At 40.3% G+C, this 14,719-nt stretch overlaps 1 protein-coding gene across 3 annotated transcripts; it reads left to right on the top strand.

Moving 5' to 3' along the window:
- The first annotated feature begins 1,945 nt into the window (after positions 1-1,945).
- LOC106599982 (spindlin-W) lies at positions 1,946-11,203 on the top strand. Of its 3 annotated transcripts, none has more exons than XM_014191310.3 (5): positions 1,946-2,083; positions 3,029-3,070; positions 3,671-3,936; positions 9,455-9,688; positions 10,514-11,203. In XM_014191310.3, exons 2-5 carry the CDS (start codon positions 3,051-3,053, stop codon positions 10,717-10,719), a joined length of 726 nt encoding a protein of 241 aa, XP_014046785.1. In that variant the 5' UTR covers positions 1,946-2,083; positions 3,029-3,050; the 3' UTR covers positions 10,720-11,203. The 3 variants fall into 3 exon arrangements, with proteins under 3 accessions (XP_014046785.1, XP_014046788.1, XP_082829636.1); XM_014191313.3 differs by lacking the exon at positions 1,946-2,083 and adding an exon at positions 2,554-2,668; XM_082973510.1 differs by lacking the exon at positions 1,946-2,083 and adding an exon at positions 2,639-2,823.
- The last annotated feature ends 3,516 nt before the right edge of the window (positions 11,204-14,719 follow it).

The raw sequence follows: 14,719 nt of genomic DNA, 5'->3' as shown, positions 1-14,719 counted from the left end.
TTTGTCAATTTTAAATCAATGGTCCGGTGATTTCTGACTGAAGAGTTGCAACACTAAAAGTGAGGTTGATTAAGAAGTCTGACGCACACACATGCCACTGCGGAACTAAGAAAGGTACTCAGAGCTCTAATAGAGGATAGGTTGTCAGAGAAGCACTCTGAAACACTCAATCATTTGCTTTGTACAGTTAATCCATGAAAGTCTGTCCAACCCAGTCACTTTAACTATACATTCATGTACATACTACCTCAATTGGGCTGACCAACCAGTGCTCCCGCACATTGGCTAACCGGGCTATCTGCATTGTGTCTCGCCGCCCACCAACCCCTCTTTTACGCTACTGCTACTCTCGGTTCATCATATATGCATAGTCACTTTAACCATATCTACATGTACATACTACCTCAATCAGCCTGATTAACCGGTGTCTGTATGTAGCCTCCCTACTTTTATAGCCTCGCTAATGTATATTTTTACTGTTGTTTTATTTCTTTACTTACCTACTGTTCACCTAATAGCTTTTTATGAATGGTCTGCTGTGACATAGACTGTGTCTGACATCTAGTGGTAAAAACTAGAACTTACAGTATCTGTCGAGGAGTTTCTTGAGTAGGCCAACTTTGATCAGATGTAGTGGTTTATCCGGCCTCCTTAGCAGCTAACAGTACAGAGTATTTTTCTTATGTCATTTATTTGACAAGGCAGGTATTTGTTAGATCCATCACAGGACTTGGACTGGACAGTGGTTTATGATCCTCCACCCTCCACATGATTAGACTCTATCTCCTGCCATGTTTGGCCACTGGAGGAGGCCAGGGAAAATGGAGAGATGTGGAAACTTATGATCCCTATTACATAATCTTTGCTACTGTAATGTAACATTTATTTTACTTGGTTTAGCCTCCTTGACATTTTGACAGATACCTGATGGGGGTGAAAATTGTACGTATGGTTTAGCATGGTTTTAATTAATAAGCTCAATGATAGAATGAATAGTAACACTGTATGCATATTATCTGTTCTAAAATACTGAGTTAAATAAAACATAATAAATCATTGCTGCCAGCCAACAGTGGTGTAAGTACTTAAGTCGTTTTCTGGGGTATCTGTACTTTACTTGACTATTTATATTTTTGACAACTTTTACTTTTACTTCACTACATTCCTTAAGAAAATAATGTACTTTTTACTGCATACATTTTCCCTGACACCCAAAAGTACTCATTACATTTTGAATGCTTAGCAGGACAGGAAAATTGTCTTATTCACACACTTATCAAGAGAACACCCTTGGTCATTCCACTGATCTGGCGGACTTCTGGCGGATATTTTAGCAATTACATTTACTTTTGATACTTAACTATATTTAAAACCAAAGACTTTTAGACTTTTACTCAAGTAGTATTTTACTGATTGACTTTCACTTTTACTTGAGTCATTTTCTATTAAGGTATCTTTACTTTTACTCAAGTATGAAAATTGTATACGTTTTCCACCATTTGAGTGAGATATTTAGAAGCCTCCTTTTGGACATGACTGATCACATCCATTGAGATTCAGAGGTCCTGTGTCAATTAGCTAGCTGTCTTTTCTGAGTTTGCTCTGTAGCTCTAGTTGATTATGTACAGTACGGACACAGCAGTCTGGGATTGCGAGAGGCGGAGAGAGAGATAACGAATATTGGGAAAGACAATCCACAAAATGTATTGCATGGTGGGAAATGTAGGTTAGTTCAACCTACGTAGCCTATTGGCCGCCAAGTTTACTACCAGATATGCAAAATAGATACATACGGAATCTTTAGAGGCTTGCCAAAGCCTCACTGTAGATTTATGCTAAATTAAAACATGTCCGCTCCTTTGTGAGATACAGCACCCAATCACTTTCCATGGCTTTATGGTGAGTGACGTAATGGACACCAACTCCCAGCGTCCTTTGAGAAGTACACAGATTTAATGAACAGTTCGTTTAGGCATAGACCTATCTTGGTAGTTGTAGTTCCCGTAGTAAGACTATTTCCTTGTAGCTTTCATGAGGTGGATTCTGCTCAGCAGAGGGAAGTAGATATGAAAATAGTGCCCAGGTAACTCTGTCTAAATATTCATTCTACTTTAATAATCGTTTTACTACACTAGAGTATAGCCCTACTGTAATTCAAGCCCTCCAGTGCGTCAATTTCGCCTGTTGCGTGCGCTATTGTAATGCAAATGTGAATACCGCACTGGTCGTTTTACTGTAGACCAGTGGTCAGTTTTATGTCACAAAACAACCTCACTGTAGCCTATACATGATAACATGACGTTGATTGTTACATCGACGTTGATGTCTCAAATATGCACGCGCGCCTTTGAAAAACAATTGTCAACATCTGAACAAAAATGACATCTGAACACCTCTGCTTACAGGATGGCTTCAACTTGATTATGTCTGTCGCCAGGAATATCTCTTGTCTAGTCCAGAAAAATCTAATTGCTACAATTTTACGAAACTTGGTCGCAGCGAAATGACACTAGAGACGCGACATGATTGTATAGGGAATTGCACTGGCAGAAGTTGAAAGAGGTTATGCAGCGAGAGGGAGGGCGACATTGTTGTTTGTTGACATCCGGTATGGCTACAATGTAAAAACGCCTGTGGTCTACTCGCGGGAAACTACTAGGCTACATGGGTAAAATAACCAATCCTGTTGGACTACTTGTAGACTACGTTGGTGTGTGTGGGTTTGTTGGTTGTGGGGGATAGCATAGTTTATGTAACCATAATTATGCGATATGAAAACACTGTAATTTAGGCGATATTGTTATGAGTGTCCAGAATCCCCAGGTAAATATGTGTGCCTTCTTCCTTTGTAACTTGAATATAGGTGTTTCTGCTCCTCAAGACACTGTCCATGTGTTATCCATATAACCTAGTAAAATATAAACTCATAATCCAACACGCAATACCATTGTATCAAGTTACTTTCTCAAGATTGAGATTATTAAATGTTTTTGTGTTGTAAAATACACTCTTTGCCCTCTACCCACAGGATTGTGTGAATTTATGGAAATATGTCCAAGAAAAGGGGCAGGTAGGTTGAATCACCTGTTCTTGGTTATTTCACTGATATTCTAGTACTGTTTTGTGTGTTTCCTGGTTTGCTTGAACCTGAATTTGCCCACTGGGCATACGATGGTTGAATTAACGTTGTTTCCACGTCATTTCAACAAAATTATGTTGAACCAATGTGGAATAGACTGTGAATTGACGTCTGTGCCCAGTGGGTTGAACTTATTTTACACGTTTACATTTGTCATTTATCATTTAGCAGATGCTCTTATCCATAGCGACTTACAGTTAGTGTAAAGATGGCTAAGTTAGACAACCACATATCACAATCATAGTAAGTTTTACCTCAATATAGTTATCAGCAAAGTGCTAGTATGAAAAAAGTAATGGCACTAGCCAACAAAAGACAGGGCAACAACTGATTAAGACAAAAACTGATACTTAGCTACTCCTGGAGAGAGCAGAAGTCCTCTAGCTACAGATTCATTTTTTATTTATTTATTAGGATCCCCATTAGCCGACGCCAATGGCGACAGCTAGTCTTACTGGGGTCTGACACATAACGAAAAAGTCATTACAGACATAGATGAAGAGCCTATATTCTTCTATCCCTTCCCCTCAGAAAGCGTAGCAGCGGTGAGCTGAGTGAGAGTTCAGGTTCGTCTCTGTCATCGACCCCGGACCCTAACAACCTGCTGGGCCTGCGGATTGAGCACAACTGGAGGGAGAAGGGCAACCTGACCAAGTGGAAAGGCACAGTGCTGGAGCGCCTCACCGTCAACACCTCCCTCTACATGGTCAAATACGACGGATTCGACTGCGTCTATGGCATTGAGCTGTTCAAGGATGAGCGAGTGGCCAACCTCCAGGTTTTAACAGAGAAAGTCGGTGGGTTGGCTTGCTATTTGAGTATGTTGAAGCTTTTATTTAACCAGGTTGATCATGAGTAGGCGGTCACGAAATTTAGTCAGTCAGTGATTGTCAAGCAAATAACTGCCGGTCTCACGGTAATTGACCGTTAATGAACATAAACACATTTAGCCTCTCCTGGCTTCCACACGTAGTCTACAAGCCACTGATGCAGAACTTTGAAACATCTATATTATAGAAAGTCTAATAAATCCCTGTAATATAGCCTACACCTTAACACAAAATCCATGATTTATTTTAGAAAGGTCTAAAGAAACATGGTATGAAGAAAATGTAGTCTATTTCAGAAGAACAGAACAGCATACGCTTGAGTTGTCCTTATGTTAGGTCCTGATCTGGCCAAAAACTTTAATGTATACAGAAAATGGCTATTTAGGAAAAAAGTATCTGATGAAAACCTTTCAAGTATACAACTTATCGTGTTGCATCTTCCAAGCTTTGGAGATACAATTTACAACCAGGAATACAATTTTTCGTAAATTGCCATTTTTTAAATATTTTTTTTAATCCAGAATAGTTCCTGTTTTCTTTGCAACATTTTAGCAAACAGTATAGCTCTCAAATCATCATATAAAGTACAAAACAATAAAATGTGCACTTCATTCTCAACCTCCTAAATCCCAGATAGTACATAGTCACTCTTCTTCATCAATGGCATTGAACCTACGCACTTCAAATTGCCAGAGGCAGTATCCTGGTTCTCAACTGGGCAAACAAGGACCTTTTTGTTTTTGGTTAGGTGAGAGGTGACATAAGGTCATAGATTGTAGCTGTTTTTGATCTGGTTGTAAGTTCAGAGTTTTGGTTTAGCCATATGTCAGTTGACCATTTTTCATTGTAGCTAAGGGTTAACTTGTGTTTGATCATATTGCATCCTAACTTGTTTCTAAATAAGTGTTGTAGATGGCATCGAGTTCCATTGTCCAAGGGTAGTTGTGTGTTTTATCCCAGTTGAAATCCATTTTTGTTGTTCTGTCCACTGGAATATTGATAAGGCGGTTCCATAACCTAATCATTTCACCCCTCTGTCTTATTTCACAGAGTTCCCAACCCATGTCTCCTTGAATAGCAAGGCTTGGAGCAAACTTACGCACTCCCAGAAAACATTGTATGGCTCTATTCTGAATAGAGTCAGCTGTTTTGGATTCTATAAAACCCCTGATTCCAGCAGCATAGTATAGGACACACATGAACTAAAGAGCTGTGAATATGTACAATAGCCCAGGTTTTTACAGACTTTCAGTGTACTTACAACAGACCCCAACATGCTATCCTCTTTAAAGGTCATACATTCATCAAAAGGAAACCAATGTATTTATATGAGCTAGTGTATTTTAGGGGCATTGCTTCAAACGAGAATTCATGAAAACTTCTTACTGTATTTTTTTAAAGTGCACTATCTAGGTTTTATCTTGGTTAATCATTCATCTCCATTTGGTACACCAGAGATTGACTGTGTTCTGCATGCATTGCAAATCAAAACCGCTTTCTGCAATGAGGACAATATAATCCGGGTACAATAGTAGAAGACAAAATAGAGTCTGCAGTAACCTAGTAGACTTTAGGACTTCATTTGGCAACTCTGCTATTCCTATTGCTTTTCTTATTTTACTTTCTCAACAGCCTTCCTAACTTCCTCCAAAGTCAATTCAGGAGAATGTTTGAGGTGTATCCAGCCCTATTCATCTCATTTTCCAATACAATTGTTAAGTTACATGTATAATTTATAATTAATCATCAAGCACAGATGGTATATTATTGCCTGAAAATAGGTTAACAAAATCATTCTCCCAGTTATCTAATACACAATTCTTCTTATGTTCAAGTTGATCATTTTCCAGTATGATTTCCATTGGAATTCATACTGGAACTCTTTTCGGACCCAGTTTATTGATTTCATTCCAAAATTGCTGAGGGTTGTTACTTTGCAGTTGCTCAAGATGCAGTGCTTGCCGCTTCTGAATTGCCTCTTAGCTTGTTGTCAAACATATGTTGATGCTGTTTAAACTCTTCCCTTAAACCTCTTCTCATTGATTGGTCGTTACATTTTATAAAACATATTTTCTGCAACACTCATTACAAATCATAAATGACTTAACTCTTTATTCCAATACGGTTTACCAATTTGTTGAGGTCTCTTAGGCTTGGATGATACTGATTTGAACAGGTAAACACTTTTCCATTGCATCATGTAGTACATCACAGAACTGGCTATACCACTGATAAATATTATATTGTGTTTTCTGGTAAGCTTCCAGGTTATCAATAAGGTCCATAAGAACAGTACAGCACATGTCAGATAAAAGAAAATGGTCAGGTAGGTTTCTAGGCCTTCTTTTGGACTGATTTGCACTTGACTTCGATAAGCCTACATCACCTTCCTCCCCAGTATAGTTTCCCACCATGAATTTCAGAAACAACAATGAAGGATCAGGCAGTTTACTACAGTCTCCAATCAGGACCTTTACTTTCCACACGCTCAGTTGAGGTAATCACATTCAACTCCACACATTAATTCAGATGGTCATGAGGTGTTATAATATAGTCGACGACTGCTTTTTACTTTGTTGACAAAATGATCATTTTGTGGTGATAATCTACCATCCAGAATGCAGCATTTGGAATCCTTTTGATAACTCGTGCCTATTTAAACCTGTGTCTAAAGCAACTTTAGGTGCAATAACATCAATGTCAATTATACAATCTTTCAGTTAAGAGATGCGACTGTTCAGGTCACCGAATATATATATATATATATATATATATATATATATATATATATATATATATATATATATATATATATATATATATATATATATATATATATATATATATATATATATATATATATATATATATATATATACACACACAGTACCTTCAGAAAGTATTCATACCCCTTGACTTATTCCACATGTTGTGTTACATGCTGAATTCAAAATGTATTAAATATATATATTTTTCTCACCCATCTACCTCACAATGACAACATGAAAACATGTTTTAAAACATTTTGCAAATGTACTGAAAATGAAATATCTAATTTACATAAGTATTCACACCCCTGAGTCAATACATGTTAGAATCACCTTTGGCAGCGATTACAGTTGAGTCTTTCTGGGTAAGTCTCTAAGAGCTTTGCACACCTGGATTGTACAATATTTGCCCATTTTTATTTTTTGAAAATTCTTCAAGATCAGTTAAGTTGGTTGTTGGTCATTGCCAGACAGCCACTTTTAAGTCTTGCCATAGATTTTCAAGCTGATTTAAGTCAAAACTGTAACTCGGCCACTAATGACCATTCAATGTCGTCTTAGTAAGCACCTCCAGTATATATTTGGCCTTGTGTTTTAGGTTATTGTCCTGGTGAAAGGTGAATTTGTCTCCTAGTTTCTGTTGGAAAGCAGACTGAACCAGGTTTTCCTCTAAGATTTTGCCTGTGCTTAGCTCTATTCTGTTTCTTTTTTTATCCTAAGAAAAACTCCCTAGTCCTTGCCAATGACAAGCACATCCATAACATGATGCAGCCACCACCATGCTTGAATATATGAAGAGGGTATTGTGTGTAGGCTTGTGGCACAAAATCCCAATTTAATCCATTTTAAATGCAGGCTGTAACACAAGAAAATTTGGAAAAAGTCAAGGGGTGTGAATACTTTCAGCGTCCAGAGAATACACCTGCTCCAACAAGTGGAGAGTTCCCCTTGTAGAACCCTCTGGTGGTAAATAACAAGACAAAATAACAAAATAATGTTTTTTTTATTTAACTAGACACACGGTGTTCAAATCTTACACCAATTATTCCATCCATTGACTTGTCCACAATGTTCACTCTATATTGTTCAATTTGTTCCTAAAAAAGTCAGATGCCACCTGAAGCTTTAGGGGCTCTTGCTCTTATATGAACGTTTCGGTTGTGTCCAAACCAAGAATAACCATCCAAGTCAATAGTGGAGTCGCCAGACAAATGAGTTTCATTCAGATAAATAGTCAGGGTTTAGGGCCTGCAGTAGTAATGTTCTAAGTGTAGAATTTGAGGTCGTCCATCCATTAACGTTCCAGTGAATTAAATACAATTGTTAAGCATTTACGGACTGGGCAGATGGTTCTCAGCCTTCCTGGACATGATCTGTGAGTCCCGGCATCTGTGGTCGCCCTCGGCATCAGGAGAACTGCTTCATCATACTCCCATACCCCGAAATGTAGAAATCTCTGTTTTGAAGTTGAGTTCGATGATTCCATCTGTGTGGGCCGATGATGCTGTAGCCGGAGGACATCCACTTTATCTTTAATGCGACCTTCACGACTCCTGGTCAACGTTCTCTTGCTGTCATTCTTTCGGTGGCCACCAACTCTGGCACCGGTGACAGCTCCCCTCCTTTTCTGCCGTATCTTTGTTATCCTTGTAAGGTTACTATTATAGATACGTCTGGGTCGAACTGTTTAGTTGGGTTCTTGTTGTGTTACATTTTTGTCCTCGATACTGCCCATTCTTGAACTCAGGAGAGCTATATCCAGGTCAATATCTTCACAGATTTATTTGGCTTTCTGCTCCAAATCGGTTTTCATGAGATTTTGATTTTCTATGACCAGCTTCTCCACGTTGTCACGAAGGCTGTCGACCTTGCTGTTTATTTGCTTTTCAAGAGTTTTTTGCATTGTGACCATTTTCGCATTGAGCATCTTCAATTATTCCATTATACCGTCAGTCTCGTTTTTGTCAAAGCGAATCTCCATCCGGGTTATTTTCTGCCTTAATGGTAGCGTAACAGATTTCTCCCATATGGTTAAGATATCCGGCTGAGTAATTAATGTAACTTTAGGAAGTTTAAAACAACGTATATTTACATTTTGTTTTCAAAGTTGTCTCAGTTTGCTAAACGCTGTTCACCAATCGGAAATCCAGTCAGTCTATCTACAAAATACACAAGAGCTACTGTGTGTGCAGGTCTTTGCTCCAGGCCAGCATGTACATAACAGATGAATCATATCAAGGCCTTAATGATTAGCATAATTGTATAGAAAAGCCTGTATACCCTTATCTCCCTTTACTCTCCTTATCCCCAAGTTAATGACCTACCATTGCCTTATCATGTGTAATTTCCCCACATTGATAATTGTATTCTTCTTCCGTACAACAAACCACAACTCCGTGCAATATAATTGTACTCAATCCCATTATGAACCCTAGCACCTCGCTTCTACTGAATATGTGTCAATGTGGAAGGATTGTGTAGGATTAGACCTATACAGCTATCCATGCCATTCAGATCTACACAAGTGCTTAGGAGTGGTTTTGAAATTGAGTATTTGTGTTTTCCCCTCTTGTCTTAATGTTTCCGCCTCTAGTCACCCCCCAAAGTACACAAAAAAAGCAATGCTATTCCCTCTACCTTTCCCAACTCAGTCTGCTTAACCACGTTGCTATTTGAGTTATTTTCAACACTATAAAACCTGTGGTTTACCCCAATAGTAAACAACAAGATCAAGGTTCCCCATGATGCGCCAGAGCTGGTGGGCAAGGCTGTGGAGCACCTGTTTGAGAAGGAGGACGGTGAGAAGAACGAGTGGCGGGGCATGGTGCTGTCTCGCGCCCCCATCATGACCAACTGGTACTACATCACCTATGAGAAGGACCCTGTGCTCTACATGTACCAGCTGTGGGACGACTATAAGGACGGAGACCTCCGCATCCTCCCTGAAGCAGGTAAAATATTTTATTTGTTTTGGGGTGTTTGTTTTGTTTTCTTTGGCTGGAATCAGCTAATTCCCTAATCCTGTAAAAAGAGGGAAGGGCAATACAGAGAGATAATCGGTCCACTGATAAATCTGGACTATACAAATGAAAGATTAAACATTCTCAGACACTGCCAGAGATAATTATCATTCCCTCTCAAATAGCCTATTATGATAATCTCAGGAATTATGCAATGTTAGTGCTGACCAGAGGGAAACCTCATTTAACATAGTAATGGGGATGGTGGTCCTTTTGATTGTCAAGGGTACACTCATATTGGTATAGCTCTACAGTATCTTATCTTCTTAAGAAAGCATAGTACTGGAGTTTCCTGCGTACAGCACTGAAGTTGGAATAGGGACATAGGAAGGGAGTGATGTCGAGAGTACTATGACCACCTGTGGTGAAGTAATTGTTGTCAAGCTAAATGGAAGGCAGGTGACTGAAAGCATATGAGAAAATAGGAGGTCATGTAAATCTTGTGAGGATACTGGGTGAAATAGACTTGAGTTTTTAATAGGCTGCAGTCTATTGAGCATGAGAACTGGAACACATACAAACATACCCTGTGCTCATTCCCTGTTCAGGTTGTTATTGTAAAAGAGAGTGTGTTCTCAATTACGTACCTGGTTAAGTAAAGGCAAATAAATAGCTTAGCTTCTGAGCAGGCTACCTGAATGAGGATGAAGTATTTGTTTTGGTATGTGAAGTAAAAGGGCAGATGACAGCATATGCAAATTCTCTTTTTTCATTCTCTCTGTTCTTTCTTCCTCATATTATTTTCTCGTTTCCCAGAGAACAAACACCTACTGCCTGCAGACAGGAAGCCAGGCGAGGAGACAGAGAGCCTTGTGGGTAAGCAGGTGGAGTACGTCACGGATAAGGGCGTGAAAAGGACGGGGCTGGTTATCTACCAGGTTCCAGCCAAACCCTCCGTCTACTACATCAAATACGACGATGACTTCCACATCCACGTCTACGACCTGGTCAAAACCACCTAGAATACAACTCTACCCGGTCAAAGCCCCCTAGAAAGGACTAGGCCCCCCTGCCTCCGACTCTCACACCTGTACACTCATCTTAGGTTGAGGCCTATTTCAACTCAGTCAATTCAGGAAGTGAGTTGAAATTCAGTATTCACCAAGGTCGAAATATTGGGAAACTTTTAATTCGTTATTGGAGTGTCAATCCATTTCCTGAATTGACTGGATTAAAATGGAACTCTCTGCAACCATGACACTACCCTGTCATTATTGTGGGAATGTTCCCTGCCCTGTGTCTCGTCCAACGTCAGACGTTTGCTAAAAGTGTGAACTCTGTGACTCATAGTGACTAGTGTTTTGTAAACAGTGCAAAGCTTGCATGTATTTCCTTTGCTTTTAAGAAACAAGTGATTAAGCAGTTATGTTTTATTTTGTTTGGCTAAGAAGTACTAATTATAAATCGCTCTGGATAAGAGCGTCTGCTAAATGACTAAAATATAAATGTAAGGAAGTAGATATTATCAATGAAAATGACCTATGTTGATGTTCAAATGTGTTTCTAGAATAAGTGCAATAAAAAAGTGATTTAATAGAAATTATAGACAACTGCCAAGATTTGACTGCACATGTCTCAGAATAGCCAAACACCAGCCGAGGTCAAATTATTAGACCTACTAGTTTCATGAGTACAGAGAAGTCATGTTTACTACCCTTAGTCATGGTTGAATAATCAAATATTTCTGTCACGTTGTTAGAACGCCATGAACGTAACTGTACTTACTTTTGTAAATACCTGTATTGTGAGGCATTCTTGAAAATACTGCAAATATGCTTTGGTATGATTTGCTGTTAAATAATGCATGATTTAGAGATTGCAGCAATTGTTGGTTCATTATTGTTTGTTTCATTATGGTGGGTAACCACCCCTGTTGGTAAAGCAGCACAATATATACAAAAAGACAGAAGGACAAATGGTTTCTCCATCATTTAATCCTCCCCCCTCCAACATTTTAAATAAACATTTAAAATCAAATCAAAGTTTATTAGTACAGAGATTAGCAGATGTTAAAGCAGGTGCCGCGACAAAACAAAATAAACAAGAAATTAAGAAACGAGCAATGTCAGAGTCTGGAATATTAATACAGGGTGTGTATAGACAATATCTACAATATACGGTGTATGTAGTTGTATAGGATGAGCTATGTCAAGAATACACTATCCCACTAGGCACAAATGTCAATTCAACGTCTTCCACATTGGTTCAATGTAATTTCATTGAAATAATGTAGAAACAACACCTGGACATTGCTCTTGGCTGCACGGAGTCGCATTAAGAGTAGTCCCATGCAGCCTTGTTTACAAGTTTGAACACTGGAAGATGAGATTTAATTTACACCTTGATTAGGATGATAGAGTGTAATTATTTCTATATAGCTAATACTCGCATTCTGAACTTCTAACGCGAGTGGGGCGGGTGTGGCTTCATGACAATGATGGCAAGAGCAGCTGCTCACCTATTTTACCCAATGCAGTTCCACCTCCAACACCGCCAAAACATCCGCTATGCGGGTGTCTGCTATCGCCAGTTAATGCTTGATCTGATTGAATCTAGGCCGGCTAGTGATGACTGTTTAACAGTCTGATGGCCTAGAGATAGGCCATCAGCTTTGATGTACCTGTACTATCAATCCCTGTGGCTCAGTTGGTAGAGCATGGTGTGTGCAACGCCAGGGTTGTGGGTTTGATTCCCACAGGGGGCCACTACAACAAAAAAAAAATGCATGAAATGAAATGTATGAAAATGTATGCATTCTCTACTGTAAGTCGCTCTGGATAAGAGCGTCTGCTAAATGACTTAAATGTAATGAAAAATCTCCGCCTGCTAGATGGTAGCAGGGTGAACAGGCCGTTGCTCGGGTGGCTGAGGTCCTTGATGATCTTCTTGGCCTTCCTGTGACACCGGGTCCTGGAGGGTAGGCATTGTGCCCCAGGTGATGCGCTGGGCAAGACTGCACCACCCTCTGGAGAGCCCTGTGGTTGCTGGAGGTGCAGTTGCTGTACCAGGTGGTGATACAGCCCGACAGAATGGGGCTCAATGGTGCATCTGTAGAAGTTTGAGATGGTCTTAAAGTCCAAGCCAAATTTCTTCAGCCTCCTGTGGTTGAAGAGGTGCTGTTGCCCCTTCACCACGGTATCAGTGTATCGGGACCATTTCAGGTTTTCCGTAGGAACTTTGCACTCCGAGGAACTTGAAGCTTTTGACCCTCTCCACTATGGCCCCGTCGATGTGGATGGGGGCGTGCTCTCTCGGCTGTCTCCTGTAGTCCATAAACAGCTCCTTCGTTTTGTTGACATTGAGGGAGAGGTTATTTTCCTGGCACCACTTCGCCAGGGCTCTCACCTCCTCCTTGTAGGCTGTCTCGTCATTGTTGGTAATCAGGCCTACCACTGTGTCGTCAGCAAACTTGATCATTAAGTTGGAGACGTGCGTTGCCATGCAGTCATGTGTGAACGTGGAGTACCTTCACCACCTGGGGTTGGCCCATCAGGAAGTCTAGTTAGACAGAGAGGGGTTCAGACCCAGGGTCCTGAGCTTAGTGATGTGCTTGGAGGGCACTATGGTGTTGAATGCTGAGCTGTAGTTGATGAACAACATTCTCACATAGGTATTACTCTTGTCAAGGTTGGATAGGAAAGTATGCAGTGCAATGGCGATTTTGTCTTCCATGGATCTGTTGTGGCGGTATGCAAATTGTAGTGGGTGTCGGGTAAGGTGGAGGTGATATGGTCTTTAACTAGCCTCGCAAAGCACTTCATGAGGCTGTGGATGTTTGTATGTCAGCATGTTGTCGTTTTTATGTGTATGTTTTGTATTGTATAATAAAACTTTTTTTTTTTTTTACAAAAAAGAGCACTTCATGATGACATTTAGATCAGTAACCTTTGCTTTCTTGGATACAGGAACAATGGTGGACATCTTGAAGCAAGTGTGGACAACAGAAAACCGTTTTGTAATATGATTCTAGCAGGTATTTACTGATTGTTAGAAATAGTTCAATTGAGCCAAAAGCTTTAATAAACACATTAAAACACACTTTGAACAATTGTTGTAAAATGAGCATTTCCTTGTTTTAGCAATGACTGCGTGGCCAAACACGACTCCAACACCATCATTAGGTTTGCTGACGACACAACAGTGGTAAGCTTGATCACCGACAACGATGAGACGGCCTATAAGGAGGAGGTCAGAGAACTGGCAGTGTGGTGCCAGGACAATAACCTCTCCCTCAATGTGAGCAAGACAAAGGAGCTGATCGTGGACTACAGGAAGAGTTCGGCCCGCCATTAACATCGACGGGACTGTAGTGGAGTGGGTTGAGAGTTTCAAGTTCCTTGGTGTCCACATCACCAATGAACTATCATGGTCCAAACATACCAAGACAGCCGTGAAGAGGGCACGACAAAACCTTTTCCCCCTCAGGAGACTGAAAAGATTTGGCATGGGCCCCCAGATCCTCAAAAGGCTCTACAGTTGCACCATCGAGAGCATCCTGACCGGTTGCATCACCGCCTGGTATGGCAACTGCTTAGCATCTGACCGTAAGTTGTTACAGAGGGTAGTGCGAACGGCCCAGTACATCACTGGGGCTAAGCTTCCTGCCATCCAGGACCTATATAATAGGCGGTGTCAGAGGAAAGCCCATAAAATTGTCAGAGACTCCAGTCACCCAAGTTATAAACTGTTTTCTCTGCCGCACGGCAAGCGGTACCGGAGCGCCAAGTCTGGGACCAAAAGGCTCCTCAACAGCTTCTAGCCCAAAGCCATTAGACTGCTGAACAATTCATACAAAAACCCCACCGGACAATTTACATTGCCCCCCCCCCCGCACACTGACTCAGTACCGGTGCCCCCTGTATATAGCCTCGTTATTCTTATTCTTATTGTGTTACTTTTTATTTTAGCCTACTTGGTAAATATTTTCGTCTTCTTCAACTGCACTGTTGGTTAAGTGCTTGT

The sequence above is a fragment of the Salmo salar genome, chromosome 03, assembly GCF_965601325.2.
Source record: "Salmo salar chromosome 03, fSalSal1, whole genome shotgun sequence".
Taxonomy (NCBI): Eukaryota; Metazoa; Chordata; class Actinopteri; order Salmoniformes; family Salmonidae; genus Salmo; species Salmo salar.
Note: the sequence above shows the minus strand (reverse complement) of the source record. Positions and strands in the feature narration are given on the sequence as shown.